Source organism: Penicillium samsonianum, assembly GCF_028829775.1.
Source record: "Penicillium samsonianum strain IBT 33392 chromosome Unknown utg000005l_segment0_segment0, whole genome shotgun sequence".
NCBI classification, from domain to species: domain Eukaryota; kingdom Fungi; phylum Ascomycota; class Eurotiomycetes; order Eurotiales; family Aspergillaceae; genus Penicillium; species Penicillium samsonianum.
Window position 1 is genome coordinate 1,044,743 of NW_026643263.1, and position 15,255 is coordinate 1,059,997.

A 15,255-nucleotide genomic window follows, 5' to 3' on the forward strand; every position below is an offset into this window, starting at 1 on the left:
ACATGTTCATTCAATACTGCCAGTCAAATGTCATTTTTTTTTCCAGAAAAAGAAGGACAGATACACAGTCTATAAAAACAAAAGCGAATATAAAAATCTAGCAATCCAAAGTCAGCGTAAGCAATAACCACCAAGACAACCAGCATTCTTAAACTCGTCGATAGTAAATACCAGATCATGCATAGTTATTATCTGGGTCTAATACTGGGTTCCTTATGCTGTTTCGGTTGCCTGATATTCTGTGGACTCTGAGGATCTGGATGGCGAGCGCCGGGGTCCTGACGGGACTGGTTTCTATTCAGAACGTTCCCGAAATTGGCATTCAAAACAGATACAGCATCACCAGTGTTAGGGGCTGGGACATTAGACGGGACTTGCGTACCACGTGGGGGTGGCCCAGACGCAATCGGTATACCGGGAAGAACACGTCCACCGGGGAGGGTGTGTGGGGTGAAAAGGGACTGAACACCTGGAAGAACCGGCGCCAGAAGATGGGCAGCATCGCCATTGTTCATGATATTAGGGAGTGGAAGGGCCATATTAGGCACCCGCGGTGTTAGTCTAGCATTCCCACGACGTCTCGGGCGAACACCCCGTTCAGGGTATGGTGCAGCGCGATGGCGTGTTTGCCGTGCCACACCGTAAATAGTATCGGTTGGAGCGGGCAGAGTAATATTGACACGTGGGTGGGTGCGGACTGGCCCAGCAGTTCTTGCTGCCTTGGTGCGTGGTTCAGCTCCGCCTGGTGTATAGAATGGCGGGCCATCAATATGTACGATATTGGCGGGCTGCTGGACGGGATTGACCGTAGGGAGCTGGCGGGGGAAGACTCTCATCTCGGTCAATTGCCAACTCGTTAGCAACATTTCCAACTGGTCGGCTACGCGGGTGTGGTCTCTCTGGTGGAGAAGGTCTGCAATGGCGTAGCCCAGCTGGGCTTGCGTATACCAGCAGGAGTACCCGAACTCGGTGCCGTAGTAGTTCTGATGGCGTTGAGCGCGGGCAGTGAAGTACTGAGGTGGAGCATCGCGGACGATGTCGCTGGGTGGATAACTCAAACCCATCGTTTCTCCCGCTCGTCGAAGGGTCGAGAGCTGGAGATTGACCTGGCCCATTCGGCCAATGATCTCGTCTTGGTTTGCTGGGTAGTTGTTCCGAAGACCATGGATGATCTGCTGCATGAGGGTCCAGAAATTAGCATGCTCCTCGCGGAACTCATCAGACGGTCTGCGTCCTGACATGGCTGTGGTTTAATAGATAGATTAGTGGGATGGTAGTGGATAGAGATGGGGCTAGCCTCGTGAATTCGAGGTTGTGGAAGTGATTGTTTGAAGTAAAAGGCAATCAAGATGCCAACAGTCTGATGAATGTTAGTTGGCAACGCTGTAGAAGAATGAGTAGAGTGTGGTTTGATGACTCGGGATGTTCGGTGACATCGAGATTTATATGCCTTTTGAGGTTGACTTGCTAGGTCGAGTAAACAAGGAACTATTCTTATACACAAAGAATATATAAATGAAAAAGAAACAAAGGAAGTAGAATGCCATTGGTCTTGTTGTTTTGTTGCTTGTCTTTGTTACTCGGACTAAGAATCGTACACTAACATTCCAGTTATAGATTGTGCTTACTATGTGTAATCACAGCCTGGCAGTTGCTTTGTCTTCTCTTTGATGTAGGGCTACTCATGAGCTTGATGTACAATATCGTTTTTGAGCCAATGCCAGGGCAGTGTTGACATGATGGCATAGAAGTCAACCCCTCGATATATATGTGAAGAGTACAAGTCGAACTACGGGTTACGAACCCGTGTAATACTGACTCTGAATCCTTCGCCTCTTTCTTTCGGAACGCCAAAGCCATACTCCCTATGTGTGACGATGTTGTCTGCCGTCACCCCATATAGATCCATATCGAATTTCAGTACCAGCGTGGAAATGACCAGGTACAACTCCGCCGAAGCCAAACTAGATTCTGGGGTAAGTATTGAGAATCCAGGAGAGGAAGGTGAGTATTATCTTACTGGTTGCCTATGCATTGTCTAGAACCCTTGCTGAAGGTGACTATCATATGCTCCAGGCGCTCGCCAGCTGCTTCAGCCCGGATCCAGCGTTCAGGGTCAAAGGCATGCGGATTAGGGAACAAATCAGAGTTTGTATGAACAAAATGAGACGATGTACTCATTAGGGACTGTTGAGGGGCAAGGGTGCGTTAGCGTTGTCGATCTCGGAGAATATGGGAGCTTACGTTCGGTGGAATCGTCCACTGCTTGTATCTCAGTGCTTCATCCGGTGCACGCCGGGGAAGACGAGTTATGACGCCGGAGAGCCGAAGTCCCTCGTTCATCACTCCTCTCTGAAATGACGTTCATTCGTTAGTCTCGTCTATGCATATTGTATATTGAATTGCTTACCATGTAGGGCAGCTTTTCAAGTTCGGCCCATGTGCTAGACGGGGATTGCTCAAGTTCCTCGCGGAGCTTGAGAAGTAAAGTCTTGTCATTGAGCAAGTGGAACATTATGACCTTCAATGTTCCTGTTGTAGTCTCTGTGCCTCCACCAATCAAAGAAAAGCCCTCGTCCTGCAACCGATCCAGTGTTCTTTCTTGCGCAGGCAAGGACGGGTCACAGAGAGCACCAAACATTGTTACTTGACCGTCCACTTTACCTCCATTTTCGAGTGCGACGCTTGCTTGAGCACGAACCAGTTTCTGTAGTCGCAATATGCTGGCTGCTTGGGACCAAAGCTTTTCAAGCACCTCATCAGGTATGAACTTCGAAAGATCCAAAAGGAATGGGAAAAATTTCAACACGTGAACTACAGATGCAAGACTCAATATGGAGTCTGAAACTTCATTATTGAAATTGACATCATCCAAGTAGTCAAGGCTCACACCATGCGCGTACTCCGAGATAATGTCTGCAGTCAGAGCTGAAGATGCAGCATCCAGCTTTACAATTGTGCCTTGGTCACAGGCTATGCTGAGCCGTTTGACAAGCTTTTGCACCTTGCCCTGGATCATGTCTTCTAGGCTTGCGATTGACTTTTTGGAGAAATAGTTGTTCAGGATAGCTCGACGCGAACTGTGCAGGCCATGGTCGACAGTGGCGAACATGGAAGTTGGTTGACCTGCCAGCCGCACAAGTCTTGGGTCTTTGTCACGTCTCCTGGTAGGACCTGCATAGATCTCCGTATAGAAGTTTGGATCTGCCACATGAAGCTCGTGAGGAGTAATGCGCACAATGGGACCTTGAAGATGTTTAGAATTGAGATATGACACAATATCTCGAATAATAGTTTCCTTACCATATTGCTCATGCATTCTCTCTATCTCCCACAAATACCGGCCACCCAGGACCACATTGTAGTAAAATTCATAAAGACTTGTTAGGGCAGCTAGTTTCGGCCCGGGGAACTTGCTTAGAGGGTGGAAATGTAGCCGGTAGATCACCAACCCGCAAACAAAGGAAGATAAACCAAAGCACAGTAGTAGCATGGCGCTGATGTGTTTGATGCTGAAAGTTCAGCAGCCGAAGTTTGAGAGGCAATTTTACCAACCGCAAGGGGTTATGTTCATGTATAAATCCCAATTGAGAAATTGACCAATTGCTCGAGTTGGTATTGGTTACCGAGTACGAAGCACAAAACCTAATGATTGCTACGTAACATTCATAATCCCCACTAGTTTAGCCACGGAATGGTAATTTTGTTCGGATACCAGGTCAATGTGCTCCGGCGCTACTTTTCTGCAAGGTTTCGAGCGGCTTGACCGACCGCTACCTAGGTATGTGGATATCCGTGGTTACAGGGGTTCGCCCGGGGGATTTTCCACATGGAAATTATTAATATATTTCTGGAACAATCCGAGACATTGCAGATTGCTGAGCACGAGCTTCAATTCAACCTTGGAAGATGCTTTTGCCGGGTTCCTGGACATGTTTAGTTAGTTTCGAAGTGACGTAGAGCAATGAAATACAGCACATATGCATATCGGATTGGCACTGAGCCGATATTGAGGTATAAGAGTATAAGACTGAGAGGCTTTTATTTTCACACAGACCTGTCGAGATGCATATACACTAAGGCAGGTTGTGCATGTATCGGGTAATGACTCGCCCTCCCTGCTGGGGCCTTTCCATTTTAGTACTCACTTCTTGCCGCTTTTTGACCACCGAGTAAAACTGAGCACGCCCCACTTGGGCGGGAACGTACCTGCTGACGGAACTACTCACGGGCCCGCCCGCGGGCTGTGGCTAGATATCCACCCGAGGGCTCCAGTCACACCTCATTAATTTGTAAACCGTTGTAACCTCGAAGCACCAGCTCTCCGGCAATCCCTCCAAGTCCGTTAGTTGTGTCTGTATGCTTCCGAACTTGAATGGCCTACCAGTTCCGAGAAGATCAATGCGCGCGCGTTGCGCAGGAAACGAAGATCTATTTACGGCGTACTAAATATATATTTCCTTTCACTGTTACAGATGCATCAGGTGGAAAGATAAATAGAAGCTGATTTAGAGCGGCCTAGTTTGAAGATAAGACAGGTCGGAGGCTTGGTACAGATCATCAAGAGCACTTTATATGACAAGGTATTGGCTAGAACAAAGACGCAAGCGATTGATATAGAGAGAGGGAGTTGAGTATTTCTGGCTCGCTTTCATCCGGCGTCAAGTTTAGCTCCTCCCATATCGCTTGTCCATGTACTGAATCTGGATCTTGCATCGCACGCTGTGCATCGCCAGGCCCACGGCTATCCGCCGACCATCTGACTGAATCTGCTGTTGGTAGGCTACCGCGTAGACCTTCTGCGGGTTTGCCCGCCCTGGAGACCAGCTCCTTGACTTCCTCGGCCGAGATGAGATGCATGGCTTCCATCAAAATATCGACACTCTGTCGGGATAAGGGACTACCCGAGCCTGCCACTTCGAGGGACTTGATTAGACGGGCCAACCCTTGCTTACATTCAGACAGTCGCGGGGAGGACAGTTCAGACAAGGCCAGCATCGCCAGCACCACACCCGCTGTGAAGCACTGGAAACACAGTTGAGTGGCAGATGTGGTGTTCCCAAGAATAAATAAAATATTTTGCCATTGACAGATACTCGACATGCGTAAGGCAGAAGTGAACAATTGGTCACGGATCGTGGTATCCGATCCATCTTGCGATTCGATCGGACCATCATGTAATCGGATACTGAGGTATTTCCTACTGAGAAGGAAAGGGCGAAACAATATCAGGTGTTTGTAGTCATAGCTCACCTGGAGCGTTAGTGCCTGCAAGGAAAAAACACGCAGAGCAGCGTCGTTAATCATGCTCTGATCTTCCGAAAAGCTGCTAAGCTTGAGCTCTCGCGGGATGGTTTTCTCCCAATCCAGGAGACGGGCATAGGTGCGCTTTATATGAGGCAGACGTATACTATGCGCCGTTGGGTCGGCAATTGAGTACAGTTGTGCTTTGTAGCGATTGTACGAGAAGATCGTCACAGGCTTGAACGTGCCATCTGCTCGTACCTCGTATGATCCGATCCCTGGGCAGGTGGCCATCGTATCATCTAGGTCTTCTGGCTCTGAAACGTTGAGCTGCACGTTCGGGAGAATCGATGGTTTCCCGTTCGCTTGTGCGGTGTACCTAGAACAGCTTGTTAGGTTCTTTTTCCGCATGTGTGTACGTATGGGGGCGAAACTCACACATCGACCATGTAGATGGACCACCAGACTCGTCGGCGCACCTGTATCTCAATGGAATCTAGTGGTCCCCATGTGGCCTCGTCATGAATGCCCATCGCCTGCGCCGCTCGTGATCCCAGTCCGGACATGGTGAAGGACAGCTGCGTCTTGCGTTCTAGGAGGTATACAATGGACATCAGAACGGCACAGGCGACTGATTCTAGCGTGGCTTCTTGTAGGATCAAGAATATATGTCTTTCCACAGCCTCGATCCATATTGCCCTGAACTGCTGAGGATTAAATTGGGGATCCAGGGAACGTAGAGTTTCGTGATTGGAAAAACGGGCTCCAATGATTAATACTGCCAGCAACAACAATAAGAATGACTTCTCAGAGGAGAGAATACCCTCTGTCTGAAGGATGGTGACTAGACGCGCTCGGAAGCTCGGCTCATGGAACAAGGAAAGGTACCAATGATTCGCTTCGAGGTATGCATCGAATAAGGCCAGAGTAACCGGAGCTGATGGAAGCTGTATCCCAGTTAGTTCTATGATTGGGGTTCTCGACCCCTGGACCTGGGGCAGCTTGTTTGCTGGGGTTCCATCAGGAATGGCATCGGAGTCCCGTATGGTGGTCATATGATTGCGAAAGAGCTGGTGGGGTTAGAGCCGTAGAATAGGGGGTTGACAGTAGGGAATATTACCTCTTGAACATGATGAAAGGTTGAGTGGGCTCGTTCTCGCTGGCTGGTGACCAGATCAGTAGCATGGCTACCACCCGACGCAATCTGTGAATGTAGACTGGGGCTGGGATCGTGCAAAGGAGCCTTTTCTGTAAGCTGTGGACCATGCTCAGGGCGTTTCCTGCTTTGTGACTGCTGAGCTCCGATATTTTGTCTATCGTTTTTTAGATATATAATAACATAAAATGGTCCCATCCCACTCACCTTCGTCGCTTGTTTATAACATCGGTACATTCTGCCTCAGAGCGAACGCACAACTGGCAGGGTCGGGTATCATCACACTGGAACTAGTGAGTAGTATCCGCAATGTATGGCAAGAAAAAAATACCTTGAGTTTCTGCCGTCGACACCTGGCGCAAGCGGATCGGACCCTGGAGGGCGCCATACTAGCGGAATGTAAGGGGAGAATATTGGGAGGGATTCCACATCCGGTGGAAGTCGGATGTTTACGTCATAGTGGAGACGATCCATGGATCCATCCATGGATGGATTGGATTGCTGAGGATCTACTCTTTACACGATAGTTCTAAGGTTGGTTGATCGATCAGATCTACTCATGTCAATCGGCAATTGAATATCTATTGATGTGTCTCTGAAAGGCCGAAAGGGCGATTTGTTTATCTATTGAGGCACGTGATGGACATCCATTTTCAGGCAGGCTGGTGACATTGATGAACTTCTCTAGGGTTATTATTTATATAATATACAAGGCCAACTCCATGGCCCGCCTTCATAGCTTCGCCTTCACTTCCATTGCAGCCGCTCGCCCCAATTTCTTCCGAAGGATTTGCCTGTCGCACTTTTGGGAATCTGAGGCACGAAGATGATACCACCCCTCAACTGCTTATGCGACGCGAGGTTAACTTTCACGATGCTTTTGATGGCCTCTTCTGCAATTCTGCTCTTATCAGCATCCACATACGCACAGGGAAGCTTATTTCGTGCCATGTTGGCATCCGGTACTCCAATGACAGCTACATCCTGAATCAACGAATGCGACAGCAAAAGACTTTCCAACTCTGCTGGTGCGACTTGGAGACCCTTGTATTTGATCATGCTCCTTCTCGTGGCCATCTCGAAGACTTTTCTGTTCACGTGAACTCTCCAGAACCAGCACCCTATCCGGTGGGATTCCACATTCAGCCGCAGCTTTTGGTGTGACTTTTATGCAGTCCTTGCTAGTAACAATGAGCCGACATTCTCCGTGTTTTATTTGTCAGGCCAGCCCTCCGGTCGTGAAGCTCGAGCTAGCCGCACTGTACACTCCGCCCGCGGCAATGACGCCGTAGAAAAGCGCGGGGAGAAGGATTGACCGGTCGAGATACAGGCAACAGTATCGACTCCTGCATCTCGGACACCAATCGCAAACTTCTTGCGTAGAATGTGGGCAATTTGCATGGTATATTCACGGCATTGCAACTTGGTGACATTGTTGCTGCTGTCTGCACCTTCCACATGGAGGATGGTATCATATTTTGCTAATACATCGGGGTGATCTATCCGTAGCCAGGATCTGTATGTCTCAATATATGTAGCCCTTTACTCACCAAAGACGAGGGACTGGAGGTCTGTATTGGGTAGAGTATAGTCTTTCACGGGGCTATAGATAGTGCAAGAAGAAATTAGTGCGTATTGAGGGGAGGCGAAAGTAAAACAGGTATCTGGCACATCATGCATACAAAGAAAATGACCTACCTTCTATGTTCTATGTGGAACAACTCTTGAATTACCAGCTGGATTATATCCGGTGGAAGATATATATAAGATATCCCAATGTGGATAAAAAGCACCTCATTGACCAATAGGACTTACGATACATCCGGTGGAAGCCAGACAACCGGTGGAACTGGGGTATCAAAAACGGGTACCATATGGGGAACCTCGGTTGTGATCGACGCTATGCTATGCGGTGCTTATATAGTGTGCACACAAGCATGGAGAAAATCCGAATCCCTCAACTTCATCTCTACACATACAAACTGAACAGACAAGATGGTACACTCGACCAGCAAAAAGCCCTCATCGTCCACAGATGGCTTCTTCCAATCCATCCCCACTGTTCCCCCGGCATATACCTTCGTCAACGATGGGTCCTCAAACTCCAGCTCCCTGGCCGCTTCGGATGATATAGCCCTCGCGAGGATTCTCGATCTCTACCTGCCACGTGAATCCTCTGCTGGTGTCTCAGTCCACAACCTATCGCGTCGTGCACTGGATCCGGTTACCCTGAACTTGGCCACCGATGCTGAGGTGAACCAACCGATCATCCGGCCACTTGGTACCTTCGGCATCAAGAATCATGTTGACCCATTGGTTACCGGAGAAGGATGGAGAACGTTGAAGACCATCGGCCAAGAGGAAGGTTTAGTTACAGTCGCCTACAATAAGAGCAATGAACAATGGAATCGACGCGTCCATCAGTTTGCACTTAATCATGTCTGGTCGCCCAGTGCTGCGATGACAGGGTGCCCTGCCTCGATGACGGACGGAGCGGCAAAATTGTTAGCGACACGACTGGACGACGTGGACGGTGATCAGCCCGGTCGCCGCGCGGTGCTCGAAGAAGTATACAGACGTCTTGTATCGGATGACCCCAAGGAGGCGTGGACGACGGGACAATGGATGACGGAGAGAACGGGCGGCAGTGATGTCCGGGAGACAGAAACACTGGCGTGGCGTTTGACGACGGAAGAGACTGCGCAAGATGTCGAACAGGGACGAGATGTCGATGCTCATGGAATGCAACTGGGCCCGTGGCGCATCGATGGTTTCAAGTGGTTTAGCAGTGCCACCGACTCCGACATGGCCATGCTACTTGCGCAGACTAACAAGGGTCTCAGCCTCTTCTTTGTCCCAATGCGGCGTCGCTCCGAAAAGCACAGTAACGCGAGCGAGCTGAACGGCATTCGAATCCAGCGTTTGAAGAACAAGCTGGGAACCAAGTCTTTACCCACTGCAGAGTTGGAGTTGAAGGGGGTTCGTGGGTGGTTGGTGGGAGAGGAAGGCAAGGGTATAAATGCCATCTCGACCGTGCTCAACATCACCCGACTCTATTGTGCGAGTGGATCGGCAGCTGGTTGGGGCCGTGGACTATCCATTTGCCGGGCGTACACTCGCGTCCGCAAGACGCGCGGAGCGCTTCTTCAGGAAAATGTGCAGCATGTGCGGTGGATGGCGGACGAGATGGTGAATTACTCTGCGGCAATGCACTTCACATTCTTCGGGGTCGCACTGCAGGGTACCATTGAGCAGAACTGGGACTCCATGGTCGGCAGTACCAATGCTGCTGGACTTATCCCACAGGATCCTGCCAAGGCCGCCACTCTCCTGCGTCTGATTACACCCGCTTTGAAGGCCACTGTTAGTGTGAACTCGGTTCATGGACTTCGTGCCTGTATGGAATGCCTGGGCGGGGTTGGTTACTGCGAGAATAATGAAGATGGTGGTATTCTGAACATCGCCAAGATATACCGAGACACAACCGTCAATGCCATTTGGGAGGGGACAGTCAGTGTGATGGCGGAGGATATTATCCGAGTTCTTACCGACAGCCGGTTGCAGGGTGAGAAGTCTGCGGGCTCGATTTTGGTTGAATGGGCAAATCATATTTTGAAGAGCTGCCAATCGAAGTTTGCCCAGGAGTGCGCAACTGTGGAAAGAAAGCTAAGCGCTTTGCTCGAGATCACACAGAATATTAGTAGGGAGGAACTCCTGTGGCGCGGGAGGGATATCCTGCAACATATTGCGGGCATAGTGTCCTCATGTCTGCTCATTTATGATGCATCTACCGATGGCAATGAGCGTGCGACACAGATAGCCTCCAGGTGGGTGCGCTCGCAAGCACCCACAGGTGCTGACAGTGCCTCCAAGTTCTCTTGGCAACATGAGTCTGCCACTGATCAATTGATATTTTTGGGCGAAGCCACGCCGGTCTCCAGGTCGGCGAGGATCTGATTACTACGTGCTGATAATTTCATGAACATCATTTGACGGATTTCAGACCTTTCGTCAACATGCCTTTTAGCTTGCCGATTAGATCAAATCATTATGTCAAGCCACATATCAAAGACGTTGTGTTTTATGGGGGTTGTCAACATATGTAGGTACATATTATTGAATGAGCATAATTTGATACTAGCAAAGATCGTATTGATTTGACCAAGTGAACACCTTGGGTAATCTAGTCGGCTATAAGCCGGTCTTTTTCGGTCACGCTCGGGCTCGGCGGTTAACCTGACTAGCGAAGCGACTGGAGCTCAATCTTTGCTCTACTTCTACTTTCTAAGTCCATCAGCATCCACTATCAAAACCCAATTACCCCGCATTTGATATCTCTCTCTTTTAGTTTCTCGATGACCCGGAACTTTTCTTGGTGACGCGCGAGGGGTGGGGTGGGCGCTGTATATAAATATCAATCGACAGACCATCATATATTTTCTATTTCCCGCCGTAAGGCACATTTGCCAATATCTTTTGCCATGTCCTCATCAAAACCATCCAGTGTGAGAGAGGTAGAGGATTCCTTCCCCGATAAAAGTTTGGAGGCAACTCCCAGTCTCGAGCAAGCATATATTGAAGCCGGGTTGAGCATCGAGGACGCGGATTTCCTTGCCAACTTCTCAGATGAAAGGAGGAAAAGATGTGTTCGAAAGGTCAGCATAACTTCTACTCTTTATTCAGTTCCTTGAGACATAACCAACACTAAATTTAGGTTGATTGGCGTCTTTGCTCCGTTTTGATGGTTCTTTATCTTTGTTCCTACATTGACCGAGCAAATATTGGTGATTTGTCATTTTCCCTACATCTGAGGCTTTTCTCTTGCTAAGTGACTGGATGGTATCACAGGAAATGCCAAAATTGAAGGCCTACTACCGGATTTGAATATGTCTGGCACCCAGTATAACATTGCTCTAGCAATCTTCTTTATCCCTTATGTATTGTGCGGTAAGGGGACTCCAATATAAACCCACTCATTGGCTCTGCCGATATTGACTCAATTGCAAGAGGTTCCTAGCAACATTCTACTTGGAAAATTCAAGAAGCCATCGGTTTATTTGGGGATCTTGACATTTGCCTGGGGCACCGTTATCACGCTTACGGGGCTCGTCCAAAACTTTTCCGCCCTTTGTGCAATGCGTTTCCTCCTAGGTGTTTTTGAGTAAGAGCATTTACTACTTCCTATCTCAGACTGATTAAGAAACTGATCTATTGTGCATCGTCTTGATAGAGCTGGATTCTTCCCGGGAGCTATCTGGCTGATTTCTCGATGGTATTTACAGCATGAAACCCAAACCAGAATAGCACTTTTCTATACTGCAAGCTCATTATCTGGTGCATTCTCTGGGCTCCTCGCATTTGGTCTCACCAAGATGGATGGCATTGGTGGCTATGCTGGATGGAGATGGATCTTCATTATTGAAGGAGCGGCATCTGTGCTCCTGGCATTTCTCTGTTACTTCTGTCTCGTTGACTCGCCCGAGCTCTCCACCAGGTGGCTAGAACCTGAAGAGATTCGGTATTTGTTACTGCGGAAACAAGCCGAGAGAGGACGTGTTGTGGTCGATGAAAATCCGGGCAAATTTGACTGGAAAGCCTTGTTCAGTGTTTTTAAGGATTCACACCTATATCTGCAAGTTCTCAATATCTGGTCCAACACGGTTCCCAACTATGGCCTGAAGTTTTCGCTTCCACAAATTATCACGAACATGGGATATACCTCTGCGAATGCTCAGCTGCTCTCGGTGCCGCCGTATGTCGCTGGTGCGATATCCGCCTATCTATTTGCACTCCTTGCGGACAAAATGAGATGGCGTATGCCGGTCATTGTTACCGGTCAACTCTTGGTGATCATTGCATTTGCGGTCCTCTTTTCACTAGCCGAAGATATCAAGAACAACATTGCGGCTTGCTATTTCTCAGTTGTTCTCGCTTGCATTGGCCTATACCCAATCCCACCCGGAACGACGGCGTGGACATCCAACAATCTTGCCGGGCCAACGAAGCAAGGCATGGGCATCGCGTTCATGATGAGTCTTGGCAATACAGGCGGCCTGGTGGGTTCCTTCATCTACATTGAGCGTGAAGCCCCCATGTACCCCACCGGGTTTGGAAGCTCATTTGCGTTTGCCGCGGCAGGCGTGGCGGCAAGTATCATCCTGGAAGTCAAGCTTTGGTATACCAATAAACGGAACGCGGAGATGTCCAGAGAGGAGATTTACGAGAAATATAGCGACGAAGAGCTACAGCGGATGGGTGATCGGTCGCCGCTGTTCAAGTATACACTTTGAGTTAGGATTTTATTTTTCTCTGTCCTTGTCTACCAAATGGTGGGAATGGAGATTGGGCCCGATCCTGGCAATCCGAGCAATCGGTGGGGTAAATGAGAGCGCAATAACAAAAGCTGGTGTATTTCTGTCATGAACATCCATCCGTCGATGGATGTGATCATTTTTTAGTCATTGGGCACTGTCATTGATAGAGGGAAGAGGTAATATGATTGCAAAGAAGATCTTGCCAGCTGTACGCCTAAGAAAATGAAAAGAAAGGGTAATTGAATGTACTTGTATGACTATATCTTTTCTGATATATCACCGCGCCATTGCTGAAAAACAATCTTTTTTTTTTTTGTAGCATCCTATCATTGCACGACTGGCCATGGATATATTTATAACTCACACCTTCTATACTATAATGAAAGGCGATCCATTTGTCGGAAATATGACGTCGGTATTCGACATCTCACATTAAAGTGTAGATACCTATATTACCCTTAGACAGCATTTCCTATAGAACCGGAAGCTTCACGGTTCTTATTTAGACAGTTTAAGAGATTCCAAGGGTATTTATCCCATAGTTAGAAAGGCCCACGCCATGACAATAAGACCAGAGGGGAAGAAAATATTTTATAAGACTTCGAGGATGACACGATCGAGCCAGGCTCTAAAAACACCCATCTTGTCCCCGTTAAATAGATGCCGAACGAGCTCGCTGACGTTAGTCGTTTCCCCAGATGGAAGTAACCGTAGTATAACCGCAGTATCACGGTAGAGGTGCGAAATGTTGAACTCGGGTTCTTCTGACTCGTCCATATACCCGACTCCGCACATTGCTTCTTGGCATTGCTGAATCCAAGCAACGGAGACCCCGCAGAGACATTGTAGCTGAATTGTTGAGAATTGGTGAGATAAACAGGCCATATATTTTAGTATAGGGAAATGATGACCTTTGGGATTGGATGTGAATGGTTATGAAATTTAACGGGAAGTTCACGACATTAATTTCTACATGAGACATTACATATCGTGCACGTAACATTGCCAAAAACAAAAGCCGAAAAGGGCTGAAGTGTGTATTCCATCTAGCATGGCCAGATCCTTTTGGATATCATAGTTTCCCTTGCTTTGTCTGCTAGTTCCCCCTGATTTGGAAATCATATCCCGAGACTCAAGCTCCAGGAATACATGCGAGATTGACAACTAATGCATTGCTCGCCATAGTCTGAGACGTTCACTGGCAATAGGCTGATTGTAGGCTACCGGATTCGATGTAAAAAGTTGGTTTGACCCGTAGACCACAAGCCAGCCAAATTCTTTCCACAATTACCTTAGCCTTTACCAAGTAATAGGCCCCGTACTCGAGTAGCTGGGCTGGACTGGAAGCCCGATGAGACCAGTTCTTAGCGACCCAACGAGCCACACAAATATGGACATTGACGAATTGATGAGTCGGTTTCGTTCAAAAATGCAGAGAGCAAGCACTGTAAGTGCCACCGTAAGTGATTGAGTAGTGTCGGGTTTCATCTTTCTTTTTCTCTCCACCTCTTACGACCAGTGGGCTATTGACAGTCAGCCTTGCATCATATAGAACTAGGGCGAAACATCGAATAAAGCCGCACCTCACTAGTGAGATGCAACAAGAGCACCACATTATGTGGTTGAGAACCCTTGGGCAACGAAGGGGAGGAGAAGGAAGAGAAGGAAAACTGCTGCACTTAATTCATAGACAAACTGGGTCTTTATAGGCCACAAACGAGGTTCGCTCTCAGATAAAATGCGAAAGGAACTAGTCAATTGAATAGGAATAATGACCCTGTGCGTACCTAGCTTCTCCTTACATGCCACTAATGCAACGAAGGCAACATCGATGTGCATATGAGCGCTAATCCATTATGGGTATAGTCTGTGGTCAGCATCGTTCGATTTCCACGTGATCTTCCATTTCCTTCCAAGCCCGTGCTGACATCTGCCCTGTGATCCTCCAGGACCTCGGGAGGTTGTAAAAGCGGCGGCAGCTCAAATAGGAGAGTCCAAAGAAGATCCTGTATGGCTGCATATGCATGACCCCGTGCTCCATCTAGGCTATTCATGGAATCCTTCCCGAACTCACTAATCTCCACCATATCCACATTTCCCGCCCAGCTGCAACTCACCAAATTAGAACATACACGCGCGGGCCAAGTCGTCTCCCGTTTCACAAATGTCCTTCCGAGCCTGCCGGTTGTAATTACGCTAGATAACGAGGAAGATACTCCATGATGCACTAACGCGCTTGTTTCTTATTGGCGCTGGCCGTTTGCGCGAGTGAAGTGCACTAGACTGTAACGGCTTGCAAGCGAAATTGGTGACTTTCAATGCTCCTATCTATCAGCGAAGTCTAGTTTTTACTTTCCTCGCAGGACTTGGCCACACTTAGATGTGGATATTGCGCTTGGCATGATCCTCATTTATTACCACGGTGTGCTGTTTCTTTGTCTTCCACTTAAATAGGCAAGAGCTAACGTACTAGGTATATGATCGTCACTCAATTTTCTGCGCGAGTCCATATCTATTGGCAGACACGCGATAGAAGCGAGA

The 15,255-nt window shown here is 48.3% G+C and overlaps 8 protein-coding genes across 8 annotated transcripts; 2 read left to right on the forward strand and 6 right to left on the reverse strand.

Moving 5' to 3' along the window:
- Positions 1-188: 188 nt before the first annotated feature.
- N7471_009306 (uncharacterized protein) lies at positions 189-1,241 on the reverse strand (the record flags this gene model as incomplete). Its single annotated transcript, XM_057282025.1, has 1 exon — positions 189-1,241. One exon carries the CDS (start codon positions 1,239-1,241, stop codon positions 189-191), a length of 1,053 nt encoding a protein of 350 aa, XP_057132908.1.
- A 548-nt stretch (positions 1,242-1,789) lies between these two features.
- On the reverse strand, positions 1,790-3,493 carry N7471_009307 (cytochrome P450; the record flags this gene model as incomplete). Its single annotated transcript, XM_057282026.1, has 5 exons — positions 1,790-1,964; positions 2,021-2,187; positions 2,245-2,352; positions 2,411-3,246; positions 3,304-3,493. 5 exons carry the CDS (start codon positions 3,491-3,493, stop codon positions 1,790-1,792), a joined length of 1,476 nt encoding a protein of 491 aa, XP_057132909.1.
- Positions 3,494-4,590: 1,097 nt separating this feature from the next.
- Positions 4,591-6,299, reverse strand: N7471_009308 (fungal specific transcription factor domain-containing protein; the record flags this gene model as incomplete). The annotated part of the gene is made up of 2 exons (XM_057282027.1): positions 4,591-5,623; positions 5,683-6,299. The coding sequence occupies 2 exons, from the start codon at positions 6,297-6,299 to the stop codon at positions 4,591-4,593; spliced, it is 1,650 nt and encodes a 549-aa protein (XP_057132910.1).
- Positions 6,300-7,147: 848 nt separating this feature from the next.
- N7471_009309 (uncharacterized protein) lies at positions 7,148-7,477 on the reverse strand (the record flags this gene model as incomplete). The annotated part of the gene is made up of 1 exon (XM_057282028.1): positions 7,148-7,477. The coding sequence occupies one exon, from the start codon at positions 7,475-7,477 to the stop codon at positions 7,148-7,150; it is 330 nt and encodes a 109-aa protein (XP_057132911.1).
- Positions 7,478-7,612: 135 nt separating this feature from the next.
- Positions 7,613-8,274, reverse strand: N7471_009310 (uncharacterized protein; the record flags this gene model as incomplete). Its single annotated transcript, XM_057282029.1, has 2 exons — positions 7,613-7,916; positions 8,216-8,274. The coding sequence occupies 2 exons, from the start codon at positions 8,272-8,274 to the stop codon at positions 7,613-7,615; spliced, it is 363 nt and encodes a 120-aa protein (XP_057132912.1).
- A 121-nt stretch (positions 8,275-8,395) lies between these two features.
- N7471_009311 (uncharacterized protein) lies at positions 8,396-10,357 on the forward strand (the record flags this gene model as incomplete). The annotated part of the gene is made up of 1 exon (XM_057282030.1): positions 8,396-10,357. The coding sequence occupies one exon, from the start codon at positions 8,396-8,398 to the stop codon at positions 10,355-10,357; it is 1,962 nt and encodes a 653-aa protein (XP_057132913.1).
- A 524-nt stretch (positions 10,358-10,881) lies between these two features.
- N7471_009312 (uncharacterized protein) lies at positions 10,882-12,690 on the forward strand (the record flags this gene model as incomplete). The annotated part of the gene is made up of 5 exons (XM_057282031.1): positions 10,882-11,055; positions 11,115-11,184; positions 11,249-11,347; positions 11,408-11,561; positions 11,631-12,690. The coding sequence occupies 5 exons, from the start codon at positions 10,882-10,884 to the stop codon at positions 12,688-12,690; spliced, it is 1,557 nt and encodes a 518-aa protein (XP_057132914.1).
- Positions 12,691-13,305: 615 nt separating this feature from the next.
- N7471_009313 (acyl-CoA dehydrogenase) lies at positions 13,306-13,509 on the reverse strand (the record flags this gene model as incomplete). Its single annotated transcript, XM_057282032.1, has 1 exon — positions 13,306-13,509. The coding sequence occupies one exon, from the start codon at positions 13,507-13,509 to the stop codon at positions 13,306-13,308; it is 204 nt and encodes a 67-aa protein (XP_057132915.1).
- Positions 13,510-15,255: the final 1,746 nt, after the last annotated feature.